The sequence below is a fragment of the Mchenga conophoros genome, linkage group LG7 (genome assembly GCF_057382185.1).
Source record: "Mchenga conophoros isolate Kocher_MC1m ecotype Shallow Benthic linkage group LG7, M_conophoros_male_GT1.1, whole genome shotgun sequence".
In the NCBI taxonomy this organism is placed as follows: domain Eukaryota; kingdom Metazoa; phylum Chordata; class Actinopteri; order Cichliformes; family Cichlidae; genus Mchenga; species Mchenga conophoros.
In genome coordinates, this window is record NC_140532.1 from 35,566,315 (window position 1) to 35,585,556 (window position 19,242).

Sequence of the window (19,242 nt, forward strand, 5' to 3'; positions counted from 1 at the left end):
CCAAAGACTGGACTGGTTACAAAGATAAGTCACAGGCTAGTTTCTGTGCACTCATGACAGTGTGCTGCTTGAGCAATACAAGGTTAGGTTATATATAGCTGATCCTAGCAGGGCATGTGTCCTATTTTATCTGCACAAAACCCAACTCTTTCCCAGGAGGGGTTCATAAAAAATGAACAAACCTTGCCAAAACAACAACCACAAAAAAAAATCTTCAGCACACAAGTGGTGGTATGTACAGTTTGTATGTGTTCCATTTTCATGGATCACAGAACAGATTTGGCAGCGGTGCAGTAAAAACACAATCTGGCAACAAGACAGCTACGACTCATATATAAGTGATCTGATCCAAAGATGGCAATCAATAAGAAAAAAAAGCAGCTGGAAAGCTGAAGGATGTGCAGCAGAAGGCTGGATCGCAGTAAAACAGCTGGACTCGAGTCAAAAATAAACATGATTAAATTTAAATGGCACTCTACTCCCTTTGTCTTCTGAATTATTTAGAAGACAGGACAGACAATGTGAGTCAAGTTCTCTGAGCCTGTGAAGTAAGTGTGACTCATAAAAAACGATTAACAAAAGCATTAAACGCCATCCAAAAAGACAAATACTCAAAACCATATTGAACCTGGTGACCTTGGAAGTGCTTGGTGGCTTGCAGGCCACTCTGCAACTGGTAGGCAACTACTCATCGGTAGTTGACAACTGGAAATTTGTATAATTTTGCTGCCTTGAGCTAATGATCTCCTTTTTAGATCTGAGTGATTTTTAAACACATTCATGTGGAACTACAGGAAAGTCCCAAAATAAAGGCATGCCACCAGATTTAAATGACTGCAGATGGAAAATATATTCTTCTTGTGAGCCAAAATACACCAACCATGGATCTTAATGTGAAACTCACCCGCTCCTGAGTTCCAAATTTTCCATCAGCCACCAGATGCACCTCATAGGTGAAGTTCATGGTCATAGCCAGCTTTATCAGGAGGTCAATACAAAATCCATAACAACACTGGGGTACGATTGGGCGTCCTGTAACGAAAACAGCAACATTTGGAAGTTATGCACAACCTGGTGGAAACTGGTTCATTTGTTGTTGGTTTCTTTTTGTTTTTGCTTTTTTGAATCCAAAGGCGGCGCATGTAGACTGCACAGAATGCATGACACACTGATACACTGCAGACAACCTCACACAGCCTCATTGCACACAGACCAGGTGTGTGCCAGCATCCCAACAATCACTCAGTCTGAATGGCTACATGCATACATATATAGATACCTGCTGCATATATATGTATGCATCTCCGGTGGATGTTTGGCGGGTGCGCTAGAAGCACAGTGATAATGTAAACGTCCCTGATGTGTTACCTGGGATGGTCTCATTGGGCCCAGTGCAGATAACCTTTTTAATTAAGACTCCATTTAATGTCATTTCCTCCTTGCAAGTACCGTCAGGCAGAGTGGGTTTCACATACACAAATGGCTCCTGGTGTATTGTCACTATCTACAACAGACGGGACAGAAAGCTGTTTATCACGGAGTTGGAGATGCATCTGCTTTAGGAGAAAAACATACATTACACATCACCAAAACATATAGATGTGCAAGGATGGACAGGTGAAAGTAAAAATAATAAACAAGGATACAGATGAGCTTCTCTCGAGGCCTAAGACAGAAGTGAAGAGATAAAAGTCACAGCAAATATGTCAGTTCTGCTTTAAGAACACAGATTAGCTTCCCTGCAAGAGAGAGATGTTAGCACACTGTCCAACACGAGTATTTCGGCTCAGGTCCGCAGTCTATCCGTGTAGACATGAGTGCCACATTGCAGCAGCAAAGTGAAGGTGTCTTACTTTTAGTCGAGTGGACATCTGGAAGCCCTGTGGTTTCTCAGTCTCTCCTCCGGGCCAGATAATCTTCCGCTGATTGTTCATTACCACCTGTAGCGATGCCACACACACATATACAGTATTATAGGTGAGTGCTGACAGAAGGCCTGCTGCTGATGAGGCTTCAGCACTGTGGGTGAGCATCACTAATGAGTCAGCTTTACATAACCACAGCTCAGCAGTTTATTTATTGCATCAACCTCTGACTTTTGTATGATACAGGGTTTCATGAAATTATTACTTTTCCACCTGTCGCCAAATAACTGAAGAGCTTAGAAGAGCTGATCCTTGCAGCCTTTATCGGCTGCCTGGCTGAGTTGAATATCCACCATTAGCTAAAATAGAGTGGGATGGAAACAAGGCTTATAAAACAGCTTCCATTTTACAGAAGGGTTGGATTAGCGGTAATGGGAAGTAAGTCACATGCTACACCTTAGTCTACTTGCTACAAACTGCAGGGATTTTCAAAGAACAAGCAGTAAAATTAGAATCAGAAACTGAATTTGTTACATTTAGTACACTCTGATTGGGCTTGGATTTGATTAAAACTGCACAACAGCTCTATTCTGGTGATATTAGTGAGGCTGGCACTCTCGCAGATGGATACATCGTTAGTGGACCAGAGCAGGATGGTGGTTTGGTGGTTAGCACCATTGACTCACAGCATGAAGGTCCTGAGCTTGAATGTGCCGCCTAGTGCCTTTCTAAATGGAGATTGTTCTCTATGGGTACTTGGCTTCTTCCTATAGTCCAGAGACATCCATGTTCGGTTAATTGACAACTCTAATATTGCCAAAAATGTGAATGGTTGCCTGTCTCTCTGTGTTAGCCCTGCAATAGACTGGTAACCTGCCTGTTGCCCTGTGACAGCTGGTGTAGGCTCCTGCTCACCCGTGAACCCGAACTGGATCAGTGGAAGATTGATGAGTACATTTAGAGCCAAAACAAGGGCTGTGTTTGTTTAGTTTCCTCACTAAAGTTTAATAAAATGTACTAAAACCTTTATTTTCATGGTGAGTAAATGAGCAGCCAGCGCTAAAAAATGTACTTGGAAGTTTATTGTGTGCTTTGCAAAATGGTAAATGAGTGAAATATTTCCTCTTTATCGGTTTCTGTTGCATACTTGGGGTTCATGATTGGTTGTATTTCCCATTTCATGCAATGCAAGCAGGATTGAAAAAAAGAAAGACTGATTTTATAATCTTGCCACTTTCTCTTCTTGCCCTCATTGCATCCAGGAGTTCTGAATGACATTTGTGCTACATTTACCAATATTGTCATCATATGATGAGTAAAAGAATCTGAAATATCCCTCTAATAGAAAAGAGCATTTGTTGAACTGCCTTTTTTATGCAAAGGCTCACAGATATGCGGAGTAGATGTACATTACCTGGTATGTGGTATAGATAGAAAACTGACTCCCACCCACCCACAATAAATAAAAAACAGATGATTCTGTATGTGGGCAAGACAAAATCCACACATGGTTTGTGAGTATAAAACAGGGAATGGACATCTGTAGGTGCCTTTGTGTACCTGCGTCCCATTGTATATGCCAACTTGGATGAGTCTGGACTTCTGATAGTTCAGTATACTGTAGTGGGCGTATTTTCTATCTCCGTCGTCATTGAACTCCACACGCCCTGTGAGACCCTCGGGATATTTAGATGACATCAGCACCCTGTGGCAAGCACATGAAAACTGTTATCTGTGTGAATCAGTGCAAATGTGCCCATGTAAGGCCATTGTGCATCATCTCATGTTAGTGTAACAGTGTATTTTATTGTAAATTGCTCAGTGTAGGGCTCTTAATTCAGTGCACGAAGCAAAAAATAAATAAAATTGATTCACCACATCTCTTGTTAACGAAAGGCAGAGCTGTGGTTGCTGAGTGCTGACAATACTTGCTGTTGCATTTGTTTGGAAGCAGCGCTTTATATTTTGTTATGCTGCCTCGAAGCTGCTCTAAGTGGGTCAGCTGAAACTCACTGGCTTCGTTTGGAAATAACAAATACAAGGTTTATGGTACATTCAGGAAAACCTGATAAATCTGATGAATCTGTTAAAACTGTCAACAATGGGGGGGAAATGACTGCAATGCAGCATACAACTTATTTATATTGCAGGCCTGTTTCAGTAATTAAACCTGAGCATGTCTAATATGTTTTTGCCCTTTATCACAATAATGGAAATTCTAACATATCTTAATTTTCCAATTATTTTTAATTGAGACATTTTTTATATGACATTTTCTGTCATATGTCTACACTGTTGTAATAATAGCTGCTCATATTAAAGATTTCTAATGAAGAAGCCACAGTATTTATGATTAAAACCTATTTAGTTTAAAAAAAAGTTTTTTTTAACTAAATAGGTTTGTATGGTATCCTAAAAGCCCCACCACCTGCTGTTCAAACCTTTTGTTTACAAAGGGAAAGCCAATCAGTTGTAATTTGCTTTAGATGGAAGTGGTAGAGGAGCCGAAACATTTGGGCCATATATTGTATAAGATTAAAAAAAGGATTATTTTAAAACCATGAAACATGCAAAGCTTCTGTGCCAAGCTTACCGTTTAAAAAGGGGTCCTGTTTTCCAAATGTTAGTGTTGCCCACACATCCCCTTGGAGGCTCTGTGATATTCTCCTTCTCAAATAGCTCCTGTATGGACTGAGCTACCACAGCCACTGCGTCATTGATGTGGGCAGACTCATTCTTCCCGTTGATGAGCTGGAGGCCGATTAGACCTGAGAGCATTCCAACAACATAAAGATAATCACCTTCCTGAGCAAGGCACACTCTCTCAGGAGCCTTTTGCAATGCGTAAAGTGGAAAAAAACTTATAGGGCCTCCAGTTTAAACATCCTGAAAAAAGGTCAGACATCAGCTGCTTGATCCAGCTCTGATCCACTGGGAGGGGTAAGTTCAATAAGAGTGTCTCATAAAAGACAGCAGAAATAAGTGGATCATTTTTCTGATGTTGTCACCGATGACCTTTTCGCAGCATGTGCAAGGAGTCCCTTGAAGTTGGATTTATATTTTTCAGCCCTTCTGGCAAAAGTTTGAGGACTCAGCACAGGCACACATATTATTTGTGTTCTCGCTAAACAAAAATACCACCAGGCCTACTTTTAAACCAAGCAACAATCCAACTTCAGCTAAGTTTTCTGATTGCAACCAGGTCCATCAGTCTTGCAGGCTCCTAAAAGAAGCTGCAGTGCAGGTGGAAGAGACTGGACACGGACAGGACAACAAATGCTCTGCGGGGATTGCTTGTGTTTGAGTGCCTGGGGGAGAAACGGTCGACATTTGTGACCAGAAAGTGATAAAATACCGTGACCTGTGAGACATGTGCAAAAATATCCACGAATACATACAAAAAGACTGTTGTGGCTTACCATTCTATCAGTTATCTGTTGCAAAACTCTCCCTTTATAATTCATTAGAGACCAGGATGTTAATATGGCAGATTAGCACAGTGAATTTAGCCTTGGATGAGCCAGGATACACACACATTTAAAGTAAAAACTGAGTGTACACACCACATTTAAACCTTTAAACAAAGAATGCTTAAACGTTTAAATGCTCAACACGAAACAAGCAGTAATACAAATAATCATGTAATAAACCCATCGATAAATGGTTAATCTTTCTAATCCTGTGTGTGTTATGCTCGGCCTCTTAGTAAAGCCGAGGTAAACTGGTGCATTCCCAGTGATCTAAGCTGGATGAACGTACCATCTGGCGCCTCACTCAGGGCTTTACCCGACATCTCACGCTCGCCCACCAGCCACACGTAGCCGGAGCCCGTCATGTTGAGGAAACGGGCAGCCCTGTACACTGCGGCAGCGTCCTCCTCACTGGAATTTGTTAAAATTAAATCAATAAAAGACAATTGATTGTTTTAACCAGCAGATGATGCTGATCTGATATGCGAGTCTGTCGAGGCTTTCAAGTAACCAAAACAGGAGCAGTGACATGAATCACAAAAAATACTAAACAAAATCCAACCTGACGGCTTTTCCGAGCATTAGAAACAAAGTCAGCCATGATGATATAAAAGATTAATAATTTAAAGTTTTGACACTCATGGATTTTTAATTAAAAACTTTTCATTAAAAATAGATCATCGTGAGTCATTATAGGACAAAACCGAAGAAAATGTAATTGTTGCTTTTAAATTTTAAGGGTTTAGACAAAGTTTGTAATTCTGGTTTGTAATAAATATCTTTAGGTCATTTCCCCCTTAATCTAGCCAATAACTGTCTTCCAATCGTGTACATGTCGCATAGTAAATTGTTACGATACATTTAGCTGTAGCCCTGCGACAGACTGGCAACCTGTGAAGGGTGAACCCCACTTCATGCTCCATGACAGCTGCAATAGGCTCCAGTTCCCTCACAACCCTGAATTGAATAAGTGGAAGAAAATGGATGGATGGACACTTACGCAAGTTCATTTTCCTTGAAAACAGTATGAAGCTCTCTAGTCTGCACAGCATTTTATGATTTAGTCTGAAGAAATGGCTTTCTATTGATGAAGGTTTATCATTTCAGTTTTTTGTCATTTTCGGGGGGATATTTACGTCTTTATTTGATAGAATAGTGAAGAGTTAGAGAGGAAAATGGTGAAAGCAAAAGACCTGGAGTCACACTTGAAACCATGGTCACCTGTTCAACCACGTGAGCTAAACTGGTATCCCAGATTTTTTCAGAAATCATCATATCATCCCGGGCAGCCAATTATGAAAGCTAAAAAAGGCCCCAAAACACACAACTCTGTACTGCAGAGAATCCTCTGCTTTATATTCTTAAAATCCCCAAAACATAATTTCATATAAGGGAGACACGTTTATCATAAAGTTGCTAAACACACAAGATCTTTACATATTTGTAACTTGATGACAAAAAACCCTAAGGCTGACTTTACCCACATTTTAATTTAAAAGAAAAAACCCACTCATATTTTAGATATTGCATTCACTTTTACAATATTTACTTCAAGCTATATTATTCTTATACTGAGTGAAATGACAAAAACTGATGTCAGGCTTTGGACACATTGATGCCCTGTGTCAGAATCCATCACTATCAATCGTGTATGATTACTTACATCAAAAAGAAATCTAAGTGTATATTCTATTCATAGACACATTTCTATGAAAATACAATACATTTGAATTATTTTCCTCTGAAATGCAGAAATGTAAGTACAAGTAAATACAAAGCTCAATATAGAGCTGCAGGACTTCTACAACTTTCCATATTAGTGCAGCTGAAACCTTTGAAGCACTCTCCAGAAGGTCTATAAATATATGTATGTTATTTATTTAAAAAATAAATAAATAAAACACCTCACCTGGCGGACAGGATGATGACTCGGGCCTCCAGCTCTTTCGCCTCCAGCAGCAGAGCAGTTAAGTTAGTCTCCTGGCTGAACTGGAGGACTTTCTCTGCCTGTGATTGGGGCATAAGGAAGGTCAAGCCAGCTACTTTCCCCTACCTCAGACACCATGCTGCCTCTTTACCTTGTTGGTTTGAGCTTGGCCGATTTTGTTTGAAAACGAGAGACAGAGATATAAAAAGGAAAGCGATCCAGGGGAACCGGCTGAACTAAAAAAATAAAAAAAGCTTGAAGGGAAAAAAAACTTTTGCATTTGTTCGCATGCAAACTGAGGGTTATCAAGGCTCCAAAGAAGGACGTGCATGTGTTAGGTAGGGGGAAAGAAGAAGGTCAATGCAACCAGTAACTAAAAACAGGTGAAGGGGGGTGAGAGGGACGTTTTCCCCCAACAAAAAAACTGCTGAAAACTGGGGAAGTGCTACAGAACAGGAGGAAGTAGCATCTGGGAAACGGTTTTGTCCCACACTACCGGTTCTCCACAAAGGAATGGAGTTGCAAACTTTTTTTGTGTGTGTGAGTGTGTGTGTTCTGAGTACATGCATTCCTTTACTGAAGGAAAAAATGAAAAATGATAAAAGCGAGGCGCTGGCCACTGATTTTTTTTTTATGTTAAAAAATTATAGATTTTTTTTCACAACAAAATCATTCTTCATTTAAATCATAGGGAAATGTCTCAAAGTAAAAATTAAAGAAAACACGTGCTACCAAGAGAGGGACATTTCTGGGTCGGCTGGTGACTGGTTTGGTCTGGTTTCTAGTTGCTACGTTTGGAAAGTTGGTGGGCGGCGTGCATTGACCATGCAAATATACCTTAGGTCCTCGCTTGTTGTCATAGGACAGTTGGTCGAGGTTTTCATAGTTCCTTTTTTTATTCTGATGAGTAATGTGCACAGAGAAAATATGCAGACACAGAAAAATATTATAAACAGTTGAAAATGGAGGGCAGTAAAGCATTCCAACAAATCTCCACTTTTCTGCTTCAAATTGGGATCTTTAACAGTGGGGCTTGCAAAAACATCAGAGATGACCACTTGCAATCATGCTGAGATTATGTCCTCTTATTAAAAACAGATATTAAGTATATACAGCATTTACATGTACTGTGCATGTGATGCATCAATTATTAGTGATAATCCAGCCGCATAGGCAAACATAAGTGTCAAGGAGAGTGATCAGATTTCCAGCACGCCTTAAAAATCAGCTCTATGTGATCACTTTTTTGGCCTCTTAACAAAAACACAAAGAGCTCATTAAATTTTTCGCAGTATGGCGCACTTGCAAAAGAAACTGCTACTCCACAAAACCATCTGCTCATTCAACATCATCTTCAGAAGCTCGTTCTATACTTAGCATCCTCAGACACAATCATTAAAAGCTTGGCTGCAGTTTGCAAGCAGTAACAGCAGTAATTCAACATCAACTGCTAACACGCAGTCATTTTTTACCCTGTAAAAATCCAGCAAATCCGGAAAACTTCTGTCCCAACTTGGCACTATACAGACTAATTCTCGGCAGTCTTTGAGGGTGACTGTCTAAACTGGGAATGTTAGAAAAATAAAAATATAGCACTCAATAAAAGTGTCTGACTTTGTAGCAAGCTCTTGTTTTCAAAATTTATTGCACAAAGGAAACAAAGGTTTCCCACAGAGCTGAATCAGAGTTAATAAAGTGTGAGTGGTGGTGCTGTAGGGCAGGTCCAGAAAGCTCTTGGTCTACAAATTAAGTAATAAATCTTCACAAAAAACATTCACATTCCATCTGCAGCATTTTGTTTTTTGTGGCATTTTCAGCTTGATTGACACCTAAAGCATGTAGCACAGTACTAACAAAAATAATGTGTTGTGAAAGCGAGACAGAGCAATCCGATAGGGGATTCCTATGCACGTTTAATTACATTCAGGCTATCTAACACTTGAGGTGTCACCATTTCAGACTCTGGTCCTGTTCTGTATCCTGCGAGAGGAGCCACTTGGGAGTCCAGGCTGAGTTTAGAAGCCATTTTGCAGTAAAATAGCAAACTGCGTGTTTCTGCATCACAGGGTTTCTTTCACAGCTGCCTGGATTCAGAGCTCACACCTCAGTGCACTCTGGTCCGCACTCCCCCGTTTGCAAAGTTCAGGCTGACTGTGCATCAATGCACTATTCAGCAAACTGACAACAGATGCTGCCTAGTAAATCTTTTATTCACATAAACAAACAAACAAACACATGTTAAACACCTCTGTGTGGATGCTGTTGTGTTCCAAAAGAATAAAAAGCCCATAAAAAAATTATCATATATGATATAGATATGAGAACTGTTGGATGCTAATGGGAGAATAAGAACAAAAAACAAAGGAAAAGAATGTTTCTATTTTATAAAAACAACACATAGATGTTTCTCCAGCCACTTCATTGCATAGACCTGTTCAACAGCAAATATTTACCCAGCCAGTCATCAAGAAACTCCATTTAGGCATCTAAACATGGTCAAGATGACCCACTGAAGTTCAAACTGAGCATCAGAACGAGGAAGAAATGAGTGTTTCAGAAACTGCTGACCTACTGAGATTTTACCGCCCAACCATTTCTAACAAAGAGCAAATATCCAGTGAGCAGCAGTTTTCTGGGGGCTTATGCCTTTTTAATGTCTGAGGTCAGAGAGGAATGGCCAGACTGCTTCAAGCTAATAAGAAGGAAACAGTAACTCAAACAATCGCTTATTACAACCAAGCTATACAGACGAGCATCAAGAAAGCGAATCAAATGTGTTGCCTGGTCTGGAGTCTCGATTTCTGCTGCTACATTCAGGTGGTAGGGTCTGAATTTGGCATAAAGAACATGGAAGCATGGATCCATCCTGCCTTGTGTCAAAGGCTCAGACTGACAGTGGTGGTATAATGATTTGGGCATATTTCCAACACCTTGTTGAATCTATGTCATGAAGAATTTAGGCAGTTCTGAAGAACAAAAGGGGTTCAAACCATTACTAGTAAGTTGTTCCTTATAAAAAACTCAAAGGAGCTGCCTGCAACAATCAGCATCAAGGTGAATTGTGGTATTCACTGGCCACTTTGTTAGGTTCTATGTGATAAAGTGGCCAGTGAGTGTATATAAATTGTATTTTTGCAAAAGGATCTTCTACCTAATATTTGGAATATCTGGAATTATCATCAGTGGTGACAGATCACTAAATTTATTTCAAAGTAATGTTACAAAAGTGTCCCAGAAACCTTACGGTAATGGTGTTTGATCTTCAGCTCCTGGCAGTGGCATTTCTCTCTGTATCCTATCAACTATAAAGGCAAAAATCGAGTTGGAAATTTATCATAAACTGAGAATTTTTTGCATCTAATTCAAGTAGAAACCCTCTCTGAAGCCTTCCAGAAAAAAAGGACTTTGTCTTTATCCCCTGAGTTTTTCTGAGCACTCTATTTTTGTATCTGCAGCCAGGCATTAATATTTCACTTTGTGTTGGCCACATTTGCTCTCTGGCTAAGTCCACTGTGTCCAGCGCCTTTTCACTGGTGGTGACAGCCCCCCTGTGACTGTGTGACCTCGCTAAAGACTTACCACGGAGCTAAAAATACTCCATCTTGCCTGTCACTGAGTTTATGCAGCACAACAAGGTGATTAGCAAGAGCAACATTTCTCAGTTTTAATTAGAGCGTGGTCTACCTGAGACAAAATGAAATCCTTCAGCATCACCTAAAGCATTTGGAGATATGACATCCAGACAAATCTATAAAGAAAAAGCTGGTTTGGTAGTGAAAAAGATTTTTTTATCATGATTATTTTGTTAAGTGACACACGGGATGTCAGAGCCGAGGGGAAAGTGAGCTGAGCAGCTGCTCTCTGACATTTCTTTTCTCGTCATTTAAGAGTATGAAGGTTACACTCCCGGATTTTGTCACACTGCCAAGCGTAAAACCCCAACTGTCCTGTCAGCTGGGGACCAAGTTTTGATTCTTCTTTTGTGACATTTTATGAAAATCATGTTGCATTTTAAGATATTAAGGCTTCTGTTGTTTAATATTTTCTCAGCATAGCCAGAACTACATCAGCGTGCCTTTTAAAGCTTTCCAACTTCTCCACATGCGTGTGGCTCTAAGCCTCTTGCATATTTCTTCCTATTTAATGCTTCATTTAAGAAAGAAAAGCTGCAGTAATTTAGTGGAAGAGCTGGAATCTGTAGTGTTGAGAAAATGTTAGTCCAGATTAACTATTTGTTCACGGCTATTTTCAGCTATGGATTAACAGGCATTACCCAGTAGTGTATAGATGAGTGTATGTTGGACTGACTCAAAACAAACTATAGAGGATTTGCTCGTGGTAATGAAGGATGATGCCAGTGTGACAGCAGGATTCGTTAATTTTTTATGGTTTATCGACAGCAGCTGAGCGCTACGGCACAGCTGAAAGACATACATCAGCCTTTGGATATGGCGAAAACAGTCATTAGCAGTATACAGGACTTGTCTTATGCTGCTCTGCACTGGTTTCAGTGTAATTATCTCTGCATGTTTTTGGAAAGATTCTCAAACAAATCCTTCTCAGGGCCCAGAAACTCTCAAACTGGCACTGCAGTGAGGACTAAATATATTCATAATTACCGGTAGAGGCTCTCATCAGCAGAGAGAGTCGCTGCCACTTCGCTCAGCTTTATGGGACTGAATGAGCTGAATGCACAGATGGGTTCATTCTGAGATCCAAACGAAGACTTTGCACTTGCACAGGCTTTTAATATACAAATTTATCTTTTCCAGTGCAGGATGTGAGTCACATCTCCACCATCTGACTGTCACTGGTTATGGTTCAAAGTGCGCAGCTGCAGTTTCACAATCGAGAGTGTTTTTTTTCCGATTGGTGTCTGACGCCGATCCCGGTCGCTTCATTTAAGCAGCTTTGCTTTAACCGTAGCTGCCTTCTGCAAAATTGCCTCGGGTGTGTGTCATACCCAATGTCTCTTCATCTTCTGATTTAATTAAGTCTCCGAATCAGGACTCATTTCACTCTGCCACACAATTACAGCAAAAGAGCCCCAGAGAGGGACAAGCAACGCAGAGTACAAAGAGAAAATGCATCGCAACGTGATTTCATCTTATTAAATGGATGAAATAGATGCAGTTGTTTTGTTTTTTTCTTCATCTTTCTAGCCATCTAACTCTCTTTGCCCCAAAGGGCACACATCATCACAGTCTCAAGTCTGTTTTGGCTCAAAGATCAGCATTTCACTGACCCATATACACAGCCCAGAGCAATACTTAAAATGGAAGCATCAGCGCTAAAAAGAAAAAAATAAATCCTCTTATCTTCCAAACATGAAGTAGCAGGTTGCAATAAAGGAAAGCCCTCTGTGTGCAGTAACAAAGCCTGCAAAGAAACACCTGACTCCAGTGAAACAGTTAAATCTGTGATGGTTTGCAAAGCCCCATGTTAAATTCCACTATTTGGCTCCCAATGTGGAAAGACACTGGATAATTTGGACTATGGAGAAAAGCAAAGTGAAGATGAGCAAATAAACATACAAACTTTTGTAAGATTAGACCACATTAAACGCTGGTAATGTCTCTAGGAATGTTAGCCAATGTTTACACAATGGTGAGAAAGAGATGTGGCCACACAACAGAAAGGAAAACAGTCACATACATAGAAGACCTTTGAGGTTTAAAAGCCTTAAACACTCGCACGCTCATGCTCATACACTCGAGGGGACGGGGGAGGAGGCTAGGAGGCCGGGAGCCAGAGCATCTCACCTTTGTTTCTCTTTCCTCCAAGAGGGTCTCGAGCCTCTTTTGAGCAGCCCGGCCCTCGTGGTCGTCGCTCACTATCAGGATGATGTGGTTCCAGTTGAACTCGCGCATTAGGTCGAACCACACGTGCGCCTGGTGAGAGTAGGGAGGGACTGTCCGCAGAAAGGACAGGTGGATACTCTGAGGAGCATTGAGCAGAAAATAAGGTGATCAGCAAAGATGCATGATTAGTTTTTTAAAATCTGTTTGTTATCAAGTGGAAATAATATTAAATCATATTCTGACAACATGATAATTATCCCGTGTGCACAAGATAAAAAAAAAATGTATCATGTAGAACTACATAACAGCTAAATTTCCAATGGTCTCATTGATTGCAACATAAGACTGTAAGTATACACAGTGTACCCAAAAGTAATCCAGTATGCAGTGAACATGCGCTGCATCCCCAAAATTCTCCTCTTTTGAAGAATATCAATAAAGGAAGTAATTAGCCACTTGGGAAAAAGAGGATCTCTGAGACTGAGTGGAGTCTGAAGTTACTACTATGTTCTGGCTGAGAGTCCAGAGTCTGCACCAGGAGTTTTAAACAAATAAATACTTTTTTTTAAAAGTAGGGGCACAAATAAAAGTGAAGAGCCTTAGCCATCAAAATAAAGACTTGAATGCAAAAACAGGATTATTTGAAGATGCTGCAAGTCTCTACATCTGGATAGCTTTAATTGAGTGTCCACATACTTTTGGTGATCTGGGATATGGTTTTGTATGCTGTTCATTTTAGCTGCTCAATCTGTTCTAGACAAATCATGCACCACATATTTAAGATGTTTTGTGGCAGTGAACAAAAGCAAACACAATGGATAAATATCATGTACAACAATATGGAATCCCTTTCCTTGATCTTCCTTCCTCACATCTCCCCCAGGCCTATCTAAATCTCTGAATTGAATGCCTCTCATTTCCCTTATTTTGGGAGATTATGGACTGTGTCACTTTAAACACTCAATTCATGTCTTTGGCATTTATGTGATTGCTTTAGTTTCATTTTGGTTGCTTGTGCTTCTTAAAAACACAAGTCAGGTCGGAGGCATTATTAATGATGCTCTTTCAAATTTCAGCTGGAAACCCATTTAATCACAGCTCCCCTAATGGACACTGATGGGACGTTTAATCTAGGAAGCCTCTGAAGATGCCCCAGGGGAGCTTCTTATTCCTCCACTCTGTGTTCACGCTCTTCCTGTTTTTCCTGTTTCCCTCTTTCTCTCTGTCTCCTTTTACATCTCTCACATCCATCACTCACCTTGTCTGAGTAGATGGACATGCGGGTGGTGAGCCCCACCACAGGGATGCGGTAGAAGCCTGCCGTGTAAGAGACAGGCGTCGGGGTTAGGTGGTCATTGGACTGGGGAGGGTGACTCACCAGGATAGCATAGACCTGCAGAGATACAGAAGAAGGACCCTTTGTCATTTTGACACTGCCATTAAGATAAAATGTTAAGACCACTCATCCTACTCCGATAGATGTTGGGGGCAGCAGTTTCTATCTTTGTTTCTTTCTTTAGAAGCTGTATATTAAAGATGGAAGTAGCTTTCAGGTCCGAAAAGTGAAGACACACCAGGTGTCTTAAATTTCCAATCTTTTAATGGCCAAGAGGGAGTGATGCTTCCTGTTGTACAAAGAAGCCAAGCTAAATATATCTCAATGAAAAAATTATTTAAAACATGGTTCCAGGTAACCCTTTATGGCTGGTCAGAGTGGACAGCCTCCGTTTTGCGCAGCTATTTTTAAAGCCTGGTAGAATTGCAACCTCATAAGCCATAAGCTAGCACAATAATTTTTTTTGCATATAAAACCTTAGGAGTTGTACTTATATCTTATACACTCATCTTGTCCCCGGTCACGGTTTCCTTCCACATATGGCTTTACAAAAATTGCATAAAAAGCACTTGCAGCAATACAAACATTATATTCCAGAAACACACTTTGGCGATCCAATCAGCTGTTTATAGCACTTCCTACGTTGGAATAGAGGTCAGAGCTGTCACAGAACTATCGCATGTCTGCCCGAAACCGGAAGTGACGTAATTTTTGTGGAAAATGTAGTTTTTGTCTTATATGGCATTTACAAAGATATGCTGGTGTTTTTAAAATTCCTGTTTGAGTTTATGCCTTTCTTATAGTTTCTGGGATGCTTAGAACTCAAATTACACTGTTGGAAATAGTATATTTTGATGCAAATGATGTTTGTTTTTTGCAAATTTGCATTACAATATTTATTTTCATTTTTCCTGCAGTATATAAAAATGGGTGTATCTCAAAAATAAAACTGAAGACACTCAAAATAAATTTCCTGTGGTTGAAAACTATTTTGTGCAACTTTTTTGCATTTACAGTTTTGAGGGATATCCCTCTGAAATGTCTCTAACTAGAAATATGTGTTAAAAAAACATTTTCAATTTTTCTTTTATAGTTTATTGCATTTTTTTTTTGCTTTTTTGTGTCGTTGCTATGGACTTAATGCATAAATATTATTAACATTTGGGATATAATGGTTGTATTGATGTATAGTAACTTGAAATACTCCCAAAAATGTCACTAAAGCATGTAAAAATATAAAGATAAGCTCTGGCAGACTTGGTTCTAGGTTAGGTCTTAAAGGGTTTAAAAAACAAGGATAACGTATGATACGTTTTATCATGTGATTGGTAAGTGTCTTTCCTTTTTGCGTGCAGTATCCATCAGCTTCATGATGAACTTCATCTTTTCACTAACAAATGCCAGAAGTCACAATGGTTTTATTCACCTTTTTATACAGTAAAAGTGAATCGGTGCATCTGGGAGAAAAGACTATTTTACAGTTTGTTATAAAAAATATTTTGGTCTTTGCCTTTAGAGATACCAAAATCTTTAGGATAGGGGGTTGAGTCGCAATATTTAATAAGAGACCTGTTCAAATTACATTAAGGCTTAAAGTTACATACTTGTGGCACAAAATACCAATACTTAGGCTTGAAAAAAAAATCAATAGTTGATGTCCAGGTGGCGTCATCCATCTTTGATATACAGTCTATTTTTACAGACCCTTAAAGACACAGTGTCCTCCAAAATCAAACACACACATCTTCTCCCAGGTCTTGTTTAGATGTGAGTTGCCCAGCCTCTGGGTCTGGGTCTGCCTTCTCTTGAGCATAATGGCGCCAACCACCTAAAGAAAGCAGGTGGAAGCCACTGATGACATCAAAAGTGTGAGCCTTTCAGCATGCAAGAGATGCAGTCCTTCTTTTGCATAGTAATGCAGTTGACAGTGTAGTTCAGTGAAAAGAAAAAAGCTCCAACATTCAAACTTTTTTTGAGTAACTGGGTCATAGTTTTTAGAAAGAGGCCAGTTTTCAAATTTAGTTTTTGTCACTTTAAGCAGCTCCACACAAGTGTTTTCAGTTTGTGGCTTTGTGTGTGTGTGTGTGTGTGTGTGTGTGTGTGTGTGTGTGTGTGTGTGTGTGTGTGTGTGTGTGTGTGTGTGTGTGTGTGTTACTGAATAGGAAAAAGTGTATGTCTCCATCCTTGTGCAATTTGATGTGCAGTTTCCCTTTAAGACTAGATTAAAATGCAGGAATTGTGTTAAAGTCTTTTCATTTCAGTTTTTATTTGGAATTAATCACTGATCACAAACTGATTGCTTCACAGAATCTAGGACATTGGAGGCCAGTGAGCATATATAGCCCTGGGGAAGCTGTCCACTAGACAGAGCCAGCAATTAAGCCTTGGCGGCAACATCAGGGTTTTTATTTATTTTTTTTTTTTTTAGTGTTAAGGTTCAAAATTGAGGAGGGAGAGTACAAACCACCCATGGTCCAGAAGCTCTTGGTCCAACAATGATTTTAATGAACACACGTGTGGGAAGACACTCTGTACGCAGACAGCCAGTAGTCCTCGACTTAATCAAAGCATGAACAGATATTTTATAGCATCAGGGTTTGATTTACTGACGCCCCTTCATGCGTCACAGATACATTTTATACATAGATCAGATCAACACCACAATGACTTTTAACCCAGAAGATCATCTTCTATTTTCATGGCTGGTACTTTCCGTTCTTGTCTTAAAGTGAATTGTTCCTCTTTCTTGCCGAGACAACAAGGACGGTTCCTCTTTTACCGAGACATGACTAATCTCTCCTCTAAATAAATCTAACTCATGTGTGTGTGTCACGACCTCACATGCTCTTTCTCAATTCACCTGTTGCACTTCTGACCTTTCACCAGACCAGAGGCTCACTGAGACTATATGTATGTCTTCTACTAAATAAATGTTTTAACCAAGAACTTCTACTAAAACCTTAATATGAAATGACCTGATATAAGTGTTTTGTAAGCATGTATTGCAATTCCTTCTATGGCTCCAAGTCACTTGCACAATAGATTGTCCGGACATCGCGCCGAACAAAGCTTCCAACCCCCAATTAATTGACCGAGCTCCAACTCTTTAATAAGCACAGATATGCATTGTGTATAAAATAGTTATAACTGCATCTGAAATACAAGGTCAACATAATAACTGTATGCATAACATCTTAAGGCCTTTCTTAAAGCTATCTGTTACATTGTTAAAGCCTCGTCTTAGCCTGCTGCTCAAAATAACTTTCACTTCTGCAAAACTCTCCAAGCCTGTTTCCTGTCCTGTTACTTTTAGCCTTTCTGAAAGACACACACTGTTCAACCCCTGAATGCAATATAAACTCCAGATTATATTATTAATGCAATGGTAATAATGATGATTATTTAACAATAGCAGTAAAATAATTTCCCTGCTCCACACTAGCTTGAATGAAACTTCTGTGTGCCTAACATACAATATACTCATTATTCATTCAGTGAACCTTGAATCTAGACATAAATTGTAGCCAGGGGCAACCACATCTATAACAAAAAATAGAGAGAAGCAAAAAAACAAAAAAGAAACTTCTCCTTGAGATGATGCTCACTGTGTGGGCTGGCAGACTAATATTAATTTGTGCTGTCTTATTCCTGCAAAAAGTGAGCCCAAGCTGACCAACTACTCAAGTAAAAGGATGAATTTATGTGAGAATCGATTTGAGAAATGCCCCGGAGATGTGGATGAAGGGGAATAAAGTTGGCATGGCTGTGCGGGAATGGATTATTGGATATGAGGAGTCCGTATGGTTGGGTCAAAAATGAGGTCTATCTTCCAAGGACTGCTCCCAGGCATCTACTCTTCCATCTGCCACAGTCTTCCCTCCTCTGTGACTGCTAGCACCTACTGATCTCATCAGATTACACCTTCGATAGACTTTCTGTCCAATTCAAGTGTGATTTAGTCTCATTCACAAGAGGTGTGTGTGTGTGTGTGTGTGTGTGTGTGTGTGTGTGTGTGTGTGTGTGACTATTGCTCTTCATACACATTCACATTGTGAGGATGTGTATGGTGAACAAGTGTGAACCTGAAATTTTTAACATAATGCGGTCTTTTAAGGGGCTAGGCAGGTAGGGTTAGGCAGGTAGTTAAGGTAAACAATATCCCCAATAAATCACTGTAAATCAGTTTAATGTCCCTTAAGTTCACGGGGGACACAGAGAACATTGTTGGTGTTGTCTTTAGAATCTCGTGTGGGTGGATTGTACACTCTTACTTTGTATGACAGAGACAGAATATGATGGTTTTATTCCTACAAGCCTGTGTCTCTTAGACTCGTTGTATTAAGCAGAGGACCAGGGACATGAAAGCAACACTGAAGCTGTGGGTGTTTTTTTTCTTTTTTTTTTATAAAGCTTAATTATGTGTGTGGGAGAAAGAAGAGTGAGAGCAAGAGGGACTTCACGCCTCAACATGCTGTGACATAATGTTGGCGCTTTTTAAAAGCTGTGTTGAGCATCACCACGAGAGGATGGTCGGTGCATTTGTCAGCATGCTTCAACTCTCAAAGGCACACACTCTCTAATCATGTATTACTTATGACATATGTTTTGCTGGCTACATCTGCAGCACAAATGGCGTGAATCTCCAAGATAATTCACATTTCAGGTCATTCTTAACATGCGCCTCCTCCTAGTATACCTTACAAAGACAGTTTCTCATGCCACCCATGCTTCGGATCACTATCAGAGGAACTGAGGTCATTATCCACCAAACATACTAAACTGTTACCTCAAACCATTCCAGCCTCCTTTTTCCAAAATGTTCACTCATCATGCAACACGCACG

At 40.0% G+C, this 19,242-nt stretch overlaps 1 protein-coding gene across 12 annotated transcripts in view; it reads right to left on the bottom strand.

The window, feature by feature from the left end:
* Positions 1-19,242, bottom strand: part of grin1a (glutamate receptor, ionotropic, N-methyl D-aspartate 1a) — a 37,466-nt gene that overhangs the window by 16,550 nt on the left and 1,674 nt on the right. For 5 of the 12 annotated variants that reach the window (XR_014893009.1, XM_085279056.1, XM_085279058.1 and 2 more), the window contains exons 2-11: positions 14,322-14,456; positions 13,025-13,201; positions 8,100-8,162; positions 7,245-7,342; positions 5,625-5,746; positions 4,459-4,633; positions 3,426-3,570; positions 1,854-1,940; positions 1,356-1,504; positions 905-1,031 (exon numbers count right to left, since the gene is read on the bottom strand). Coding sequence is in view for 11 of the 12 variants with exons in the window: in XM_085279056.1 (XP_085135182.1) it covers positions 905-1,031; positions 1,356-1,504; positions 1,854-1,940; positions 3,426-3,570; positions 4,459-4,633; positions 5,625-5,746; positions 7,245-7,342; positions 8,100-8,162; positions 13,025-13,201; positions 14,322-14,456 (1,278 nt within the window). In the remaining variant the exon portion in view is untranslated. Of the gene's footprint in view, positions 1-904; positions 1,033-1,355; positions 1,505-1,853; positions 1,941-3,425; positions 3,571-4,458; positions 4,634-5,624; positions 5,747-7,244; positions 7,343-8,099; positions 8,163-13,024; positions 13,202-14,321; positions 14,457-19,242 lie in introns of all 12 variants that reach the window. The other 7 variants (XM_085279057.1, XM_085279059.1, XM_085279064.1 and 4 more) reach the window with 3 other exon arrangements.